Source organism: Macaca thibetana, chromosome 1, assembly GCF_024542745.1.
Source record: "Macaca thibetana thibetana isolate TM-01 chromosome 1, ASM2454274v1, whole genome shotgun sequence".
Taxonomy (NCBI): Eukaryota; Metazoa; Chordata; class Mammalia; order Primates; family Cercopithecidae; genus Macaca; species Macaca thibetana.
Genome location: NC_065578.1, coordinates 170,054,198 through 170,073,306, shown reverse-complemented (window position 1 = coordinate 170,073,306; position 19,109 = coordinate 170,054,198). Strand labels below are relative to the sequence as shown.

The 19,109-nt window shown below is 33.9% G+C and overlaps 2 protein-coding genes across 3 annotated transcripts in view; one reads left to right on the top strand and one right to left on the bottom strand.

Moving 5' to 3' along the window:
* Positions 1–19,109, top strand: part of CDC73 (cell division cycle 73) — a 145,696-nt gene that overhangs the window by 54,134 nt on the left and 72,453 nt on the right. The window lies entirely within an intron of this gene.
* Positions 6,835–14,418, bottom strand: B3GALT2 (beta-1,3-galactosyltransferase 2). Its single transcript, XM_050782990.1, has 2 exons — positions 13,791–14,418; positions 6,835–9,463 (listed from the first exon to the last, which is right to left on the bottom strand). Exon 2 carries the CDS (start codon positions 9,341–9,343, stop codon positions 8,075–8,077), a length of 1,269 nt encoding a protein of 422 aa, XP_050638947.1. The 5' UTR covers positions 9,344–9,463; positions 13,791–14,418; the 3' UTR covers positions 6,835–8,074.

Here is a 19,109-nt window from a genome sequence, read left to right as displayed (position 1 = left end):
AGGCTGTAGTGCAGTGGCATCTCGACTTGCTGCATCCTCTATCTCCTGGGTTCAAGTGATTTTCCTGCGTCAGCCTACCCAGCAGCAGGGACTACAGGTGTGTGCCACCACACCTGGCTAATATTTGTATTTTTAGTTTAGATGGGGTTTCACCGTGTTGACTAGGCTGGTCTCGAACGCCTGACCTCAAGTGATTGGCCCACCTCGGCGTCCCAAAGTGTTGAGATTACAGGCGTGAGCCACTGTGCCTGGCTGATTTTTGGAACTTTTTTTTTTTTTTAAAGAAAATTTCTTATAATGAGTAATATTTATGCTAAGATATCCAACTGATTTATAACAGCATATGATAAAGAGTTTTTTTTTGTATTGTCAGCCAAGTTGAGAAAAGACTTACAATAGAAAGACAAGCAGTTGATGGGAGAGAGACTGTTGAGTTTGATGACAGATTAAAAGAGCGGAACTGTACAAATAGGTTAGGGAAGAAGAGAGGATTAGTGAGCCAACCTTACTGCAGGTTATAGCGCCTTTTATGTGTTCCTACCTTAAATATGCTAAGATCCGAGAGATGAGTAGTTCATCCCAGTTAACATAAATGAAAAGAATTCTCTTTCAGTTCTTGTCATTTTTTTGACAACCCGGGAACCATCTTGTATACCCCACTTGCCTAAGTCAAGCATTCCGTCACTCTTTCATTGAGACTTTTTGCTCTCAGTTGTGAAGACTACAGTTACCTGGCACTGCATCCTTTTTCCCTCTTCCTTTTGCCATCCTGTGTTCTGAATTGTCAGGTCCTCCTAAATAGAAGGCCTAAACTTGATTGTTACTTGGTAACTTAAGACTATAAGATTATTGTTCCTAAACCATTGGTATTTCTAATACCAAGATGTACTAGTTTGATCAAAGACTTAATTTTCTAGGCCCAGACAGCTGATATAATGGATTTAGGTTTATTTTTTCTTTGAAATGAGTGCATGAGTGCCTTTAGATAGAGTACATAGTCAAAAAATATGAATACTGTAGCAAGTTTTAGGGATTCTTGCAGTCTTCCTGAGCACAGTGGTGGAGAAAAGAGAAAAATCCCTGGTTACATTGCACACTCATCAAGTCAGGCAACCTGGCCTAGGGCAACATAAACCTAGAGAAAGGAGTCTTGTTCTCTGGTTTGCTCTCTGCACATTGTGCCTTTTTGTTTCCTTTTTCCTTTAGAGAGGCTCCTTATTGTGAAGCAGCTATTAAAAGGGTATACCTTATTCTATTTCTTTTTCTTGGTTTTCTTAATTACTTAATTATAAAACATTTCTAACATAAATATAATGAGAGAAAATAGCACGTGATCTTCCATCTTCCCATCACACAGATTCTATAATTACCATTTTTAAAGGCTCTCCTTATCTGTTCCACCTCTTCCTTTTTTTCCTAAAGTATTTAAATGCAAAATCGAGACACTGTCAGTTTTTTCCTACTTTGCCTCTCTTAAACATATAGACATCTTTGACATAGCCACAGTGCCATTGTATGCAACAAAATAAATAATATTGGTGTAATCTAACACGCAGTTCATTTTACAGTTTCTTTGATTTCCTGAAAATTGTCTTTTTGTAATTTGTTTGTTGGAAATAGGACCCAAACAAGCACCATAAGTTGCGTTGTTAGGAATCTCAAGTATCTTTTACTGTAGTTCATAATTTTTTTGTGTCATTGGTGCTTTTGGCAGACTGGAAATCCTGTGAATCTTCTTTCTGAATACTATAAGGCATAAAAGAAAATACATAAGATAAAACCAATTGTATTTTTAAAAAACAATTTATGACATGATTTGTGCTTCTTTACTAATGCATTGTGTAACTCGATCTAGTGGCAAATTTGATAAATACCAGATTTTAGAAGTATAATGAGCTTACGTAATATCTTTATTTTATGTTATGTGATATCTTTATTCTAATGTTATGAAAAAATCTGAAAAAAAAAAGAAAAAAAAAAGAAAAAATCTGATCTTTGTTGGTGACAAAGTTGTAACCATTTATAATAATACTGAAGAATTATAATAATAATTCCTGAAGAAAGAATTAATTTCATTTAGAGATTAATGAAAATAAAATTGTAAATTTTTTTCCCGTTAAAATTCTTCTGAATTCTATCCACAGTTCCATGCTCTAAAGGAACAGTACATATTAAAAAAGGCCTTGACTACAAGTCTTTTTCGGTGACTTTTTCGGAGTTTTTCAACAACTTGGCAAGTTCTTTACCTCTTGGCCTTTGTCCTTCAGTTGTTTGTCTGGAATATTCTTCCCCTTGCTCTTAATAAGACTGATTCCTCCTGATAATTCAGATTTCAGTTCAGCAGCCACTTCTTCAGGACCCTTTTTCTTCTAGTTATCTTGTTGTTCATTTGTTTTCTTTGATTATCTTTCTTTATATGAATTTGAAGGTAGAAACTATGTCTTTCCTGCCTTCCACTATATCTCCAGTGCTGAGAACAGAGTATTTTGCATGTAAGTGTTGCTTGAAAAGTATTTTCAAATGAATCTGAAGCCTATATTACATATTTTTAGTTATTTTTCATACTTTCATATGGGCGTAGAGTGGTAATTATAATTCATATTTTTAATGATGCTTTGTAATCTCTATAGGCCCTCAGTGCCACTTGACAATCCTTTTATACATTGCTTGATGATTCTTTATTACATTGTTTCTGGCAAATCAGGTTCTTTATACAGTGTTTTCTCTCTCAGTAAATGACCCTGTCAGTGTTCAGGCCGGTGTCTTAGGCATCATCCTTGCCACTTACTCCCCTCTCATCTCTAGTATCCAGCCATCATGAAGGCCTGTAGACCTTACTTGCTGACATCTCTGGAATCCCTTCTCTCCATGTCACTACTATCCTTTCTCACTGTAGAGAAAACTTGATTTGATGTTGTAAAACATTTTCCTTTAAATAAAATGAAAATGCTTTAAACTGTTTAATTGAGTCAAGTTGTAATTCACTATTCCTTATCCAGGAATTTTTTTTTTTTTTCTTTTAAATAAGCCCCGAGGGAGAGAGAGAATAATTTACAGTGAGATAGGAGGTATGAATGGAATCAAAAGATTGGGTAGAGGGATTAGCTTTAGTAAGGAAGAGAATCATTTATGGGCCTTGTAGCTGGCCAAGGGTTTTAGGGATTTTGGTATTTATCCTAAGTACATTGAGAAGCCATCAGATTAGTGGGATGGCATCCCTAGCTTTGTGTTTTGAAAGTAACATTCTGACTGTAATATTGGCAACAGATTATGTGGATATAAGGAAACTGTCTATAAAGGTATTGCAGTAGTTCAAAAATGAGTGATGCTGTTTTAAAGAGGGGCAAGATGAAGAAAAGTAGATGGATTCCAGTAGGGATCCAAGTAAGTCTTTGGGTTAAATGGATATGGGCAATAGCAAGAGAAAGAAGTGGCGAAGGTGATTCTTGGTACTCCTGTGTGCCAGTTGACTACGGTTAGCCATGCACTGAGATAGGGAATACTGAAAAAGTACTAAATTTGGGATGATAGAAGATAACTTAGGTTTTAGTTTATATTAAGTGTACATGACTTACAGACATACAGATACAGTTGGCACTCCATATTCGTGGGTTTCACGTCCGTAGATTTAACCAACTGCTGATCGAAAATATTTAAACAAACCAACCAGCCAACCCACAATGCCTGTGCTGAACATGTACAGACTTTTGTGAGTTATTTTTTCTTAAATAATACAGCGTAACAACTATTTACGTAGCATTTAGATTGTGTTAGGTATCATAAGTAGTCTAGAGATGACTTAAAGTATGCAGGAGGATGTGCATATTTTATATGCAAACAGTATGCCATTTTATATAAGGAACTTGAACATCTGTGGATTTTGGTGTCTGTGGAGTGTCCTGGAGCCAATTCCCCACAGATACTGAGGTATAATTGTACTCTAAATTAGAGGTTTTTCTTATGACCTTTGATTAAAACTTTACTTTTGTAAAAATCAAGTTTACTTGTCTTTTTTTTTGCCCACTATTAGCTTTCTATCTGAAGTATATAGGAGTCATTCTCTTCCCTCTCTTGCATGAATCTGTTAGGAAGAAGATTGTAGTTATGTTTTTCATTAACCCTGTCAGAAGACAAACAGACCCTGATAAGGGAATACAATTTTAAACACATTTTTAAAACAAATTTTAAATGTTAAATAAATATGAAATAGTGGACTAATTTTCTTTGTTCATTAATCTCTAGACTCAGACAACATTTTACATCCTATCAGACCCAGGCAGTCAGTTTTGTGGTTACTTTTGGGGCTATGTTGGCCCTCCCTCATGGTGGTGCGAACATAGGCCCCTAAACCCTGTTTCCCTGATCTTTTCCCAGTAATAAGGCATTTATTGCAACGTAGTATCAACTCTATTATGTTGTATACACAAGAACTGTTTTGCTTTTTTGAGTCTTGGTCGTGCATACTGGTTATGAACAGACACAAAATCTTCAGCATGTCCTCTTTCGGGGAAGTTTTTCTTGGATCCATTTGCAAGGATTTGTTCAGGTGGCATAGCAGACAGAGGACACTGTCTTATAGAGCGTTAAGGAATCATCATAGGAGCACCAAACAATTTTATTACTGTAAAATTTGGTGGTAGTGGATTTTCTATCCCATTTTAGTATTTAATGTCCATCGTCTGCCTTCTGGGAGTGGTGTCTAAATGATACATTGAAATTCTTGGAGATGCCTTAGAAATGTCTGTCAACAGGAATTTTTTTTCCTACTTTTTAAAGCTATGTTAATCTCATAGTGAAATTTCCTAGCTAAACAGTAAAAGACAGAAAAAGAAAATTTATCTGAATAGTTTGGATAAACTGGTTTTACCTTCTCATGACAAAATGGCAGGTGACCAGAGAGTAGGATGGGTAAATGCAGTTCTACTTTTATCTATTAAAAATTAGCAGTTGTGCTTCAAAAAGAAGCATATTTTATAATTTCTAAGTGCCACCTGCCTGCTGTTTACAGTTGTGCCTCAGGGCCCAAAGAAGCAAGAGATAAGCAGTAATATGTATGCTTTGCAAAGGTTCCTGTCACCATTAAACAACTGAAAAGAAGAGAAAATAATTGGGGGATCAGATATACTCTCTTTTCTTTTGTCTTTATTGCTGCTAATATCAGGTGCCCCTCCAGTGTGTGAAAATGGTATAAAGCCTGGAGGCCTGGCAAAGGATGAAGAACAGAGAATGGGAATGTAAAGGGACAGACCATTTTTGCTCAGCTTTAGACTTTTTTTTTTAAATCAACTGTCAGATGTGAAATAATAGCAGAACAGTGTAATGATTAAGAACATGATCCTTGAAATGGAAATCTGCTGCTTTACTAGCTGTATGATCTTAGGTATTTAACCTCTTACACAAGTCTTTCCTGTCTCTTAGTGTTGTTCATGAGGGTTGTATGAGATCGTGTACGTAAAGTGCTTCAACACAGTACCAAGCATACTGCTTGTACAATCAGTAAATCGTTTCTACTGCTGTTATTGGTATTATTTTTGTAGAATTTGCTGGAAATAGAATATCAGTAAAATTGCAGTTGAGATTATGTGTGATTATGCTGTATACAAAGAGGTGTGAGGAGAAATCTCAATTACTTGGTTGAATTAGAATTTCAGCACTGATATGCTTGATCAAAATAAATAAGTATTGTAAGTATTGAAAGTTTTGGTGTTTTCATCTTCTGAAGTACCTATTAACACTTTGAACATAAAGATTACATAGTTATTTCTGTACCCTTTTCTTTGACCAAAAGCAAAGCTGTCGTTTAAAATTGTATTTGTATGTACATAAAGATCACATAGCATTGGGATGAAGAAGGCACAATTAACAAGTGGTGAGATGTTTATATACACTATCAGCTTATTTTGCTTAAGAAAACGATTTGAATATTGTTGCGGAAAAGTCAAAAGTAAACTAATAGAATATTTATTTTAAAGTAAGGCTTTTCAACAGAATAAAGACACTTTATACTATTTGGTCCAATCCCCTTTGAGGACTCACAGTGTCTGATATCAGATTACTGTCGTTTTTCAAGATAGTGTTAGGAATATAGAAATTTACATATATTTTATAGATTTAAAATTGAAACTTGAGATAGGAAGAATTTAGGTGTCTGTTATCTGTTTTTCATGAGTCATTTTTAAAAAAACTTTTTCCAGATGGAAATTACTCTTTTAAAGATCTTGCACTATAGTCATAATTTGGACAAATAGTACTTGAGTTCTCTTTCTATGTATACACCTTTGCACACACACACACACTTTTTTTTTTTTTAACTTTTGTAGCATGAATCAGAGAATATTATTCTATACTGAGGGAAGGATTCCTTTTGTCTTCTGTCAAACATACTGATCTGATTTGGTATTATCCTCTTATGTGTGACTTTTATTAAGTAATTCTGGTGTTTCTGTAGTCATATAGGATAAATTAAGTTAAAAACAGACTTGATCCAAGAACTGGGGTGCGTTACATAGATCAGCTTTCAGAATCACTTCACTTAGAATAGAACACTTAGTCTACTGATTTGAAATGGAGATAAGTACTTAAACAGTTTTAGTGTTTTCAAGTTTCACAAATGTTACAATTCTCTTCTGGTAATTTATCCCTTAATAATAGAATCAGAGGTAAAAATGATTGTTATTAGAATTAAGAAACATTCTGACTAAAAATAGACAAATTTACATACTTGTATGGAATGAAAACACTATTTTGGTTAGTAGGTTGGTGTTTTCTTGATTTTAAAATTCATGATGGAGTCAAACAAAATTACTGTGAAAATACTTGTATCATAACACTGAGTAAAGTTTTTTGTTTTCCTTTATTTTTAGAAAGTTGATAAAAGTGCATTGTATACATTGTTCATCCTAGAATTGTGTTTGTCAAACATTTATAGTTTTCCCCATCCCTCCCCAAAGGGTTTTTAATTGGTGATTCAGAATATTTGTCATCTACTAAATTAAAAACTGCAGATTTGTAAACTTGGCACTCCAAGAAAGAAATAGGTGCCATAAAATGGTTAAGTATTGGCATGTGTACACCTGCTGTCAGGAAATAAACTTCCCGTATGTTACATTTTGGCAGACATGCATCTTAAAAATGTATTGAATGAAACTGCACCGCACTCTTTATCTTTTTTCAACAGTACATCCTATTTGTGCCTTTAAGTAATTACTTTTGCTTCGATTATCTTTACAGATATATTCGAAGTCAGATATACATGAAATTAAATGGTGGTGCTGTTTAAAAGTGCAGTAATTGGTCTAATTGAATAACTCATTGAAATAGCAGTTTGGTTCTTAACACCAATGAGGAAACAAAACTTGTCTGTTTTGAAACATTTAATAACTAAAAACTTGAGCCTGAGACACATTAGTTTTTCACATTTTATCACGTCATGTCAAAATAATTTTCCCCGATATATGTATTAATAAAAGAAATTTAAAAGAATATCTCAGTTATTTTTAAAAAGTAAATACTTTCATGAGAACTGCATTGATGAAACATCTGAACTTTATAATGTGTTTGTGGAATAACTCAACTAAATCTTATTGCATTTAGAACCCTAAAATAGTCAGGTCAAAAAATTTATCCTTTGCACAATTACAAAGTTTTCTTAAAATTGATAGTGATGTTTTATTTACATTTAATTATATATTAAAATGAAAAGCTATATCTAAAATGAAGGATCTTTTGACTGTCATTTCTTAAATTAAAATTTATGTGGAAAATGTATGCAGATACATTTTATTGGCCCCTAACAGAGGACTTGAACCGTTGATTTATGCATGCTTATTATTGCATGTTAATACACAGAATCCCCTTATACAGTTTTTTAAATAGATCTTTTGGGACACCTTTTTTGTTATATAATGTTATAGTTTTAAGACTTAACTTCTTCAGAAATTAAAAAAATACTTTTTGAATTTCTTTATGTGATGAGTTTTAACTAAAACTTGTCCTACGGATGTAATCAGTTCTAACTATACATGCTTTTAGCAATATTTACAAATTGCACATTTGAAAAAAAAAATTGTCTTTTCTAATGTAGTTTACGGTGGCGATACCTGCCTGCCTTTTCTTTTGCTGCGTTGGCACAGGCATTGTGCTTATTTTGTTGTAAATGGTTCCAGTATTTTATCAGTTCACTAGGCTGGAACTGATGAGAGGTAATTAGGTGGCTGTATTTACAGCTTGAATAAGAGACTCGCCAGTGATTGAACACAAACTCATTGGGAGGGGGCACAGGATCAATTCTCAACTTGGCAAGACATATCCCTACATACACATCTTCCAAGTGCAAACGGCGGATACCTAAAGAAACTTTAAAAATCTTTTCTGCCAGATCTCCAGAAAAAACATAACCAGTTCCAGAACAGAAGACAGGATAACGCTCACTTGGGTAGAGGTCTGGTGGCATGTACCACTTACTATCTTTGTTTCGGTTGGGTGCATATCCCCGCATTAGGTAACCAGTGAAATAGTTATGTCTAGGAGGCAGATCTGGCTTCAGTAACTTATTGATTAAATATTCAGTGTTGACAAACATGTCACTGTCAGTTTTCATAACATATGGAATATGTGGACAGTATGTTGCAACCCAATTCATGCCCATTAGTGTTTTAATGGTCAAATTATAGTACGTATCTAAGTATTCCTGTTGAATTATATCATGATATTGTCTGCTTTCTTCCAGTATTGCACGTTGAAGGTAGCCATTTAGCTTAATACTTAAGCCCAACAAAAATATTCGTGTGATTTGAATACCAGGTGCTAGACTTTCATTGCCCCAAGTTTGGCGAATAGCTCTTCTAGCTTCTATTTGTCCAGGCTCTGCAGCTATTAGTAGTATTAAAAAAGGACTTTTCTCTTGGCATTTTTCAGGCTCATTAATAATATATTTGAAATGGTAAGAATTTGGATGTCCAGTACCTTTTTCATTGTAAATACTTCCATTGGCACTAAGTGTATTCTCCAGGCCTGTAACTCCTTGTGGTGACAGGTCTGTGTTATTAGAGTTAGTTGCTGTTTGAGGCCTCAGAGTTTGAGGGACCGTTTCTTTCCAAATGTTCCGAAGGGAGCTGTGGTTTGTCTCACTTTTTGTTGACCGAAATCCTCGAAAAGTGTATGTCACAGGGTTTTCTTTGAATCCAGCTCTGCCTGGCAGCCAGTCATGATGATTGAAAAACAAAAACATAGCAAAAAGAAACACTAGAGAAAGTACTCCAATGAGATGAGTGCGGAACAGAGACCTCTTGGCATTCCAGGTCATCTTTACAAAGCAGCAGTGTCTTCTCCTCCACTGAAGCATGTTGTAAATGTCCGGTAGTGGTATATGAGAGATTGGTTACCAAAAATGTTTTCTTCTCCTTAATACTATTCTTTGGCAATCATTTTCTAATTCAGTCACATTGTCTCTCTTGTAGTCATTCTACAAAAATGAAGCACAAAAGTTTACAGAACTGCCTGAAAGGGACTTTGGATACTAATATGATCAGGGCAAATAGGAATGTCTTAAGCTGTGAAAATATAATCCAGGAATGAAGCTTATAATTTATTTCCCCTTGGCAACATAACATCACTGAGAACAAGATTAATTTATTTAAAAATATACCTTTTTAGCACGGTGAGCATTTTAAAGAGATGAGGTGATTTATTCATTTCATTGTCTTGGTACACTGGTCATTTGTACTTTTGACCCAAGTTAAAGATTTAAAAGTTGCATGTATTTGAGAAAAACGTTACTAGATTTCTGAGAAAGATTGTGTAAAAAGGCCTTAAGAGCAGATGGAAAATTTATTGGCATTAATTAAAATTGATTTGACATACTATTGGTGGTATGGTGCGCAGTCAGAGGCCTTTTTTGTAAAATGGTCATGTATCAGTTGTGGGACAGACGATGCAAGGTTGATTATGGCAGAGTTCTGTTAGTCACAGTACACTGCTTGGCATGTTTCCATTGGCCCCTACTGTGTTGAGAGAGTCAATGAGAAGATGCACCTGTCAAAATTAATTTTCAGTGTCCAATAACTTCAGTGTAGGATTTTTAGACAGTAATAAATGATTAACACTTTCAAAATTTTTAACTTTTCATTGTACATATGAAGTATACATGATATAATTGTTCTTAGACTTAAGATTAATTTTAAAATATAGCGTGTAATTTTCTTTGATTATCTATGGCTTTGGCAGAACACTGTTACGTATCTTGGTTGAGTCTCCATGTTAGAATTAAAAGAGTTACTTTGAAACCAACTGTTTAAAATTCTGAATTTCACAGTATAGTTTTAAATATCCTTGAGTTGTGCTTTATTCTAAATTTACATGCAGACAATTTGTTAAACTTTTAGAACTTGTCATTAGCACAGTTAGAGCCCTGTATTTTATAAAGGTATGAGATGGCAATATGTGAGGTTCATGATGCCGTATGTTAAAAACTGGTTATGGTATCTTGCAACAAGGTTTTCAGTGCATAGCACAGATTTGTTCACGTTTGTTATTAGTGTTTTTGTTGTTGTTTTCAGTTTTTTGGGACCAATATGTCAAGGGAGTAGAGGTGGGCGAAGAGCTATGGTTTGAATTCCATTAAAACAGGAAAAAACTTTTTGGCAAGAAAGAGTGATGAATATGTAATTTTAATTTTTCCAACTTTTTATTATGAAAATTACTTTTTTAAGCAAAATAAATTAATTAAAAAGTTTTAATATAGGAGCATTTATTTGAAATTACAGTGTATACATGAATGTATGTATTTAGCCTGTGATATTGAGAGAGTCATGGTTAACATTAAATTTGTTTAACCTTGGCATAAATTTAATTACTTCTAGGAAGTAGAAGTTACATGGAAATCTCCATATAATTGAATAGTTACAAAGTAAAATTCACATACATAGTGTTAAGTACTTTGAAAATACTGATTGAAAGTGTTAGACATAAATGAATGAAAGTACTATTATAGTAGCCGCCACTAGGAGGAGCAAGTAGGTGGGAATTTGAACAGATATCTAAGGTCCAACCGTATAGGCACCAGCGTTTGAAATTTCTAGTTTCTGAGCTTACAGAGTACTTTTAGAAGTTATTATTTCTAAAATGTAAAAAAATTAAGCATTTTGAAAGATGTGAACAATTTTTTTAAGTTTGGAATTTTAAAAGCACATCATCTAGTGTGCTATTTGTTGGAATTTATTTACATGAATTTAAACTCAACATTACTATAATGAAAACCAAGGCTATTCACTGTACCAACAAAACATAGTTCTGCTGTGAGCTAAGCTGAAAATAATACAGCTGAGCATTCTGATTTAGAAACTCCGTGTTTTCCTTCTTGTACTTGTAAGTAGCTGGCCATTCTTTTTAGACTAGGGAACTATTTTTAAGCTTTTATTTCCAAATGACATATTTGGTAAATAGTAATGACTCTCCCCTCCACTTCATAAAGACACCAGTAGATATAAAGGTTGTGTATGTAAATTTAAAAGAAACAAAAGTTGCTTTTAAAATTTATTTGATTTATTCTAAGTGTTACAAAGATAAATTAACTATATCTGTTTTCTTCTGATATAATAACACTTGGAATCTGATTGAAGTCCAGTCATTTAGATTTTTTTTTAAAGTGTAAATTTGATGGTGTAAGAAGGAGTAAACAATAAGGTCAGGTGTTTCAATGGATGTTTGAGTTAAAGGACTGAGTAAATGAATGATGGAAAATAATCATAATTTGTTGCTTTTATAAGAACGATATACCCAAAGTCATGTCTCCAAAGTATTTTAGTATTACAGAAAGCAGCAAATTATTGCATATTGTAATCTGGCATAAATACATAGTTTTGGTCCTAATATGATTTTGTAACAGTGTGTGATAGAGCTGCATCTTAATTTAGACTTCATGGTATTTGTATGTTTTAGATATTAAGCTACTGAGATGTTAAATCCATATGTAACTATAAATCTCCCATTGATAAATGAAGTGCATGTGTCTAGGCTTTAAAAAATTCCTTATTAAAAGTTTCTCAGGTCTTACAAATTTTTTTGTTAAAAAGAATATAAAATTAAAATAACCATGCCTCCTTTTTATTAAGTGATAAAATTATTCTCCAGTTATTGCCTGTTGTATTTTAATTCTTAAAAAGAGAGAGCAAGACAAGAAAGTTCAATAGTATGCAGAATAGTTTTGCACTTTTACATTTTTAGAAAATAAATAGCTTTGGTTTTTCTCTTCTTTTTTGATATCTTTACGTTATTAGTTTGTATTTATAACTTGTGGATGAAGTTCATGGGGAGAATGTTACTGTAAAATGTTGTTCAGTACACACACAGTTTTTATCATTTGACTTTTAAAAGTGTTGATATCTTTAGTCTATTGGTGATGGTTTAATAGAAAAACTTACACTTTCGTTTTGAGATGTATAGCTTATAAAGCTGCTTAATTGGTGACTTTAATATTGAGAGATAAAGGTAGCAAGAGGGACTTGAAATTTTTACAACCATATTTTTTAGTACTATTTATTATTAGTCTTTATTAGAATAAAAATTTATGATTGAGAGTGATGTTGAGATGTAATAGAGTCTGGTAAACTTGTTTAATCGTCACTTTGGAATGCAGGACTTACATATTTTTAAAATGTTTGCCTTTTGTGATTATTAGATAATTACTGAGTTGTGGTTTGAAATTGAGGAAAAATCAGGATCTTTGATAGATTTGTAAAATTTTAGAAATATCTTTGTGTTTTTGAGCCCTGAGTTGCTATTCTATGATTGTTGCTAAAATAGTTTGATTTATCTGTGCCCTGCACACACATATAGTGGTAGTAGTTCATTACTGCATATTAATATAGCCTGGAAGCATAGTAGCTACATTTATATGTAATTTTTTGATCTTGTATTGCCGTTTGTGGATATTTTTGTATCAAAGTATTTTCATATTATGTTTTTGAATTTCACTTTTAAAATGATAATCAGAGACAACGTTAAATTTGATCATTTGGAATCAGTCTTTTACGTAAAATATAAGCTATTTAAAATAGTTAATTTTTAAATCAACTATTGATGTCCCTTTGTTTAAAGTTCTATTCATGGACACTATAATAACACGAGGCTCTATTGTGGGGTTATGCATAAACTTACACTACCTTATGTGATCTTGTGTTAATGCTTTCCTTTTAGTATCTTCTTATAGCTTGGTAATAAAATTTGTTGATACTTTCTTTGGTTGGGTTCATTATCTTCATTTAGGGAGATGTTGGAGGGAAGATTTTGTTACTAAAAACTATTATATATTAAGGTTTTGTTTTAAAAGGACTCTGAAAAAAAACTCTTAAGGTTTTCCTTGCTACTATTTAATGTAATTTCACTGCATTGTCTCTTTTGATAGCCATTTTTAAGAGAGCATTTAATTCACTAGATAAGGATTCAGTATGACCCAATTTGATAGAATATTGCTGTGTTTTTTTGTAAAGGGCTACAGATTTTTTTTTTAAGTTTAATTTCTTAAGGAATCCTTTAAACACATCTTCTTTTTATTTGCCTTTTCCCTCTGATGTCTATAACCCAGAATTACTCCAAGCTACATATTTAGCTGCATAAAGCAGTGACAGCTTGTCTTCTAAACAATGACAAATTTTAAAATCAGATATTAAGAAACCCTTTCATAGTTTCAAGGGCAGTGAACTGTATGAACTTGCTTATCAGGTATTATTGCCTCCAGGGCTATAAAAAGGTAACACATTTAAATGACTATCATACACAAGATATTGACATACCTTCCTTGGTCAGGCCATTTATGTGAAGAGGATTATGCCCACTGAAAATACTTTTGGCACGCCATCACTTCAGCAAAAAAGATGCTATCGAACATGCGCACATCCCCCAACAGTCTGCCTCCTGCGATTGCTTTTCACAGTATCCAAAGTGTCCATCTGTCTGCTTGTCTTCGAGTTACCCTCCTTGTTCATATGGGTCCTAGTCTTCTGAAATTTTCCCTTTCTTTCGTTTTCTCTCTCTTTCGTTAAACAAAAGAGCTGTAGTTGTCCGTTCTGCTTGTAGCACTGTTGACTCTTCCCGACAGTTGATGCATTGAAGCTTTTTACATCTGCTATTTTCCTGGCTGGACAATGCAGTGCTGTGTTCTCGCCTCAGTATCCATATTTCTAGTAATAACACTGAGCTGCAATGTAAAGCAGCCAGAGCTAAAATGTAGTGCTTCAGTTGTATTGGAAAAGCATAAGATTTACCTCTCTTCTTTCGTTGTTGCCTGGCAGCTGCGGGAAGGATTTCGAGCAGTTTTAATGGGGTTTTAGTCTATAATATGAAATTCACGGTTCCTCAGCTGCTGCACAGGCAGGCAGCAGTTTAAATGTGGGCTTGACAGATGCTCTCTCTGACAGAGCAGAATTTAACGTCACTGCTTGGCTGAATCCCACGTGATTGTTTGCATTCATTTTGACTAAAAACCTAAGGTAGGGAGAAGCTTAGAGATTTTGCTTTTATGTGATAAATTATATATATTCAATGCAAGTGTAGTGATGAGTGAATAATTTCAAAATGTGATGATTATAAAATGAATGGTTATGATTTTATTTTTTCCAGCTTATTTCCTTTTAACTTTATTCTTAAATACAGGCTTTCTAAATGTTTTCTCTGTTAGAGGTTAGTTTTAATGTTTCTTACATGCTTTTGTAGGGTGTAGGCAGTATAAGCTTTTGTGTGTAAGTTGGTGTAATTTAACCCTTTCAGTGCATTCTCTTCTTGAATTTTTTTTTCCTGCTTTCAAATTGCTCTTGATTTTACTAATGTCTAGTTAAGACCTTTGGTTTCTATTGAAGCCATATATCTTTGTAACTTAGATCTCCTCCCCCCTTTCCCCACCCCCCAGTTTTCTGGGGTTTATATAAATAAGCTGTCATGGATTACTTTACTAATGCATGATGTGATACAGCCCACTTCTTTTTTGCTCTTATGTGGCTTTTGGTGTTCTTGATGACAGAAAACTTTACTTTAAATCACTTTTTAATGTTGGCATTTACTTTTTATTTCTTTTTCCTTCCGTTTAAAATTACATGTATCGTAGAATTCAGTAAAATGATATAATAGATATAGCACACTTGTATAGGATCTGGGGGGTAATGAGATTTTACTAATTATGTTTACTTACTTTGATGTTTCAGTAAGATTTAATAACTTGCCATGAAGCAGATTTTATTAGCACTACATACTCACTGAGATTTTTCTTATATGGTTAGTTTCTGGGGCTGGCACCTTGCTGCTTTTCTTACTGCAGAGCAGTAGGGAAGGTTTTTTTAAAATTTTTTTTGTTGTAAATAGCCTTTATTACCAGTTTTTCCTCTGAGACTCTAGGGACAGTAATTCAGTCCTACAAAGTTACAGTTTTGGAGCTTAAGCTAAAGATTAACAGTTACATGCATATTCTTCATCTCATCTGTCTCTCCCATTAATATCTGCTATTTCAAATGAATATGAGTTTATATTTTCTCTGATACTCAAAAAATTTTTGTGCACATATTTTTGAGCTTTGCTGATGAAATGTGCTTTGTAGTTTTAAGAACCCCACTGTATTAGAAATGTTAGAAGGATCATTAAAGAAAAAAATAAAAAATTTTATAAATGGGAAACCTAAAGCCTACACTTATCTTTGACTTTTCCTAGTTTGAACAAGAGGACTAAAACCCAACTTCCTTGTAGTCTATATCCACCCATACTACAGTTCTCACTCACTACCTTTTTGTTTCTAAAATTAGTTGACTAGTTAATAGAGTAATGCTTAAGAACTTACTTAAAATAACTTATTTTCCAGAAGTACAGATGCATTTTTGTAGATCAGTATTTATTTATCAGTGATTCCTTACATAGGATTTGACTGTGAAGCTAGCCACAATGACCATTTTATGAAGTATTTACTCAAAATCAGATTGTGTGCTAAGCTTACTTGAGCTGTTATGCAAATGGCTCTTTTCTAATAGTTTTATTATTGTAATACCCACTTAAAAGATGAGGAACCAGTGTCTGGAATTGTAAAATAATTAGTCCAAATGTCAGATAAATACTGGTAAGAGTAGAGGCCAAGCTGGGAATTGAAGCAAGATTATCTAAATTCTTATCCTCTGTTTTTTTTTTTTAATTTATCTAGTACTATCATTCTCTGTTCTTAAACTTTGTATTACATGGCACTATTAGAGAAATTGTGGGAGGTTTTTTTTTTTTTTTTTTTTTTTTTTTTTCCCTCGAACACTGGCACAGCATACCCAGGAATCATTAACAGAATAGTAAATGAATGTTTATATTTTCACTTTTTCAACAGGTACGTATTGATTAACTACTGTGTACCAACATGTGCATTTAGGCATAGCTTATTATGTATAGGGGATACAAAGTTGATTTAGAGACATTCCCTACCCGTTTCTCCAGGGAAGGACTAAATAATTATTATTTTTTGCCAGTTCTTTTGATTGGATTTTTTTTATGTCTCCCTGGATTATTATAGATTTTGATTATTAAGAGAGTTTTATGGGTAACCTACTCATTAGTGGGTCCCTCCAGTATTGGGTTGAGTCCCTGAATTTCCAGTGGGTTTCCCCCCCCACTGAACTTTGCTTGTTATGGGGCAAGTATTTAAACAGGAAGAAACTTCCAAATACTACTAACAAAAGGTGCCTATGTACTTAACTGGAATTTACTTCATACTTTAAAGTATACCTGCAACCCCTTCCCTCCCTCCCTCCCTTCCTTCCTTTTTTTTTTTTTTCCCCCGGAGGTTTGCTCTATTGCCCAGGCTGAGGTACAGTGGCATGATCTTGTCTCACTGCAACCTCTGACTCCCAGGTTCAAGAGATTCTCGTGCCTCAGCCTCCCGAGTACCTGGAATTACAGGCGTGTGCTGCCACACCCGGCTAATTTTTGTATTTTTAATAGAGGCAAGGTTTTACTGTGTTGCCCAGGCCGGTCCGAAACTCCTGACCTCAGGTGATCCGCCTGCCTTGGCCTCCCAACATGCTAGGATTACAGACGTGAGCCACAGTGCCCGGCCAGCCTGTTTGCTAAGTTTAAGTTAGTTAAGAACTTTATGTAAAAGTTCAGGAAAACAGGGCAGATGTGAGATAAAGTTCCTTTAGTAACTTTTTCTGGCAACCTGCATGTTTCCAGTCAAGAGAAACTGTAAAAATCTTATGACAGGAGAGCTTGTAGAAGTTCTTCCTTTAGTCTAGTTTCTTTTAACATCTGAATTCTATGGTTAAACTAACTCAGTAAATGTGACAAGGTTTCTTTGTCAGACTCAGCAAACTGGCAGCTATTCTGTTAAGTTTTATAGTTATAAATGGCTTGTAATTGTCATTTGCATAAGCCTGTTTTTAATCTTACAACACATCCGTGATGGAAAAAATAGGTGGCCATTACTATGTGCATCATGGCCAGAGCTGTCCAGACTGGTTTTAGCATTTTTCTGGGCATGTCTAGTATAGACTTCAAGGAGTCAAAATTTAAAGACAGGAATTGTAATGCCTTCTAAGTCTCAGTTTTTACTGGGTGTAGAAATAATTATTTTTGTATTCAGGTAGTTAATGGTTTTGAATGATTATTACATGTTGAATCAGATGTAAATCTGCTGTTCAAGTGGCTACTAAATAGTAACTCATGGAGTTATATCATCTATTTATCTATGTATGTACATTCAACGAATATGTCCTTGGTAAAAAGATTAAAAGAGAAAGGGTAGGGGGAGGGCCCTTCAACCAGGATGGATGATTTTCATTTAATGGGAATGAGCAAATATCCTTGAGTAACATTAGAAGGGAGACATGAATCTGGTCTTCCTATATTGGTCTCCATTCCTGTTTGTGCTTTATTATAAGTGGTTGGTCCCTGAATTCAAGTAATTAATTTCAGCTAGAGCTTACCAGAAGTACCAGCTATTTTTTTCCATACTGGACAAAAATCTTAATGTTTTAGATCTGGTATAATTTCCACCATACCACTCTGAAAACTATCACTTGACACAATTATTTAGAGACCAATTTTAGTTTTATTGAGATGACTAGACAATTTTGTGTAATGTTTGCTTGGAGTTTATTTCTCTTGACTGTTTTTATTTATAATCAGATGCAGTCTTTTTCATTACATAAAGGATTTGGACAAATGACTTGTTTTTTGGTTATTTAATATTAGTGTAGGTAGTTTACCCTTTTTGAAGAGAAGTAAAATGTTGATTAAAAGCTTGTAATTTTCTTCTAAAGTCAGTGGATGATTTATGAACCAGCTTTACTTTCCTTGAACTCACAAAGCAAGAATTAGCCTGATTGCAAATAAGCAATCTCAGAATGACCACAAGTGTCAGTGTTTGCCTGCCTTATTTTTCTCCTTCAGTTTTCTTGTGCAGCAGATACGTGTGTTGTTTAAGAATTTCTTTTGACTTGAAAACAAAGCTAAATTTAAGTGTCTCTTTCAGAACTAATTATAGACACCTTATCTGTTTTAATTCATGCAAACTATTAACAATGAGCATTTACAATCAGCAGTGATTTGGCAAATACTTTATTATGCTTGTGTATTCCTTGGTTTTTCTGAGGCACAGCTATTTCAGTCAGGAATAATACTCTTAGAGCTGTGGTTCTCAAGGGGGCAGTGGTAGGGGTAGTATTGCTTTCTAGAAGGTGTTCTAGAAGTTTGTGAGGATGTTTCTAGTTAACAGAATGATTTTTAAGGGCATTTTAGGTCCAGGGTAGGTAGTAGTCCAGTAGTGTGTGGGACAGTCTGTAAACAACAAAGACTAGCTCTGCATTCTGCAGGACTTCTGAGTGTTTCATTGGATATCTGTGTAGGTGAAACACTTTTTTATAATTAAGTAAATTTGAAACATTGTTGGAACATAAAGTATATTTTGTTCAGTTTTAACATGCACTGAATTATCTAGAAATGTAACTACAGTATACAATGAGGGAAGCTTGTACTTTGCTTTGTTCTAAACTTGGCCAATGGTTCACCGTTTCAAAAAATCAAATTATGTTTATGGCATTGAGTCACCAGTATACCAGTCTATGAGCATTTGTAATTGTTACATTCACTATGAC

Bases quoted from the DNA above. Each gene is read 5' to 3' on its own strand.
- B3GALT2 (XM_050782990.1), bottom strand. From the start codon at position 9,343: ATGCTTCAGTGGAGGAGAAGACACTGCTGCTTTGTAAAGATGACCTGG.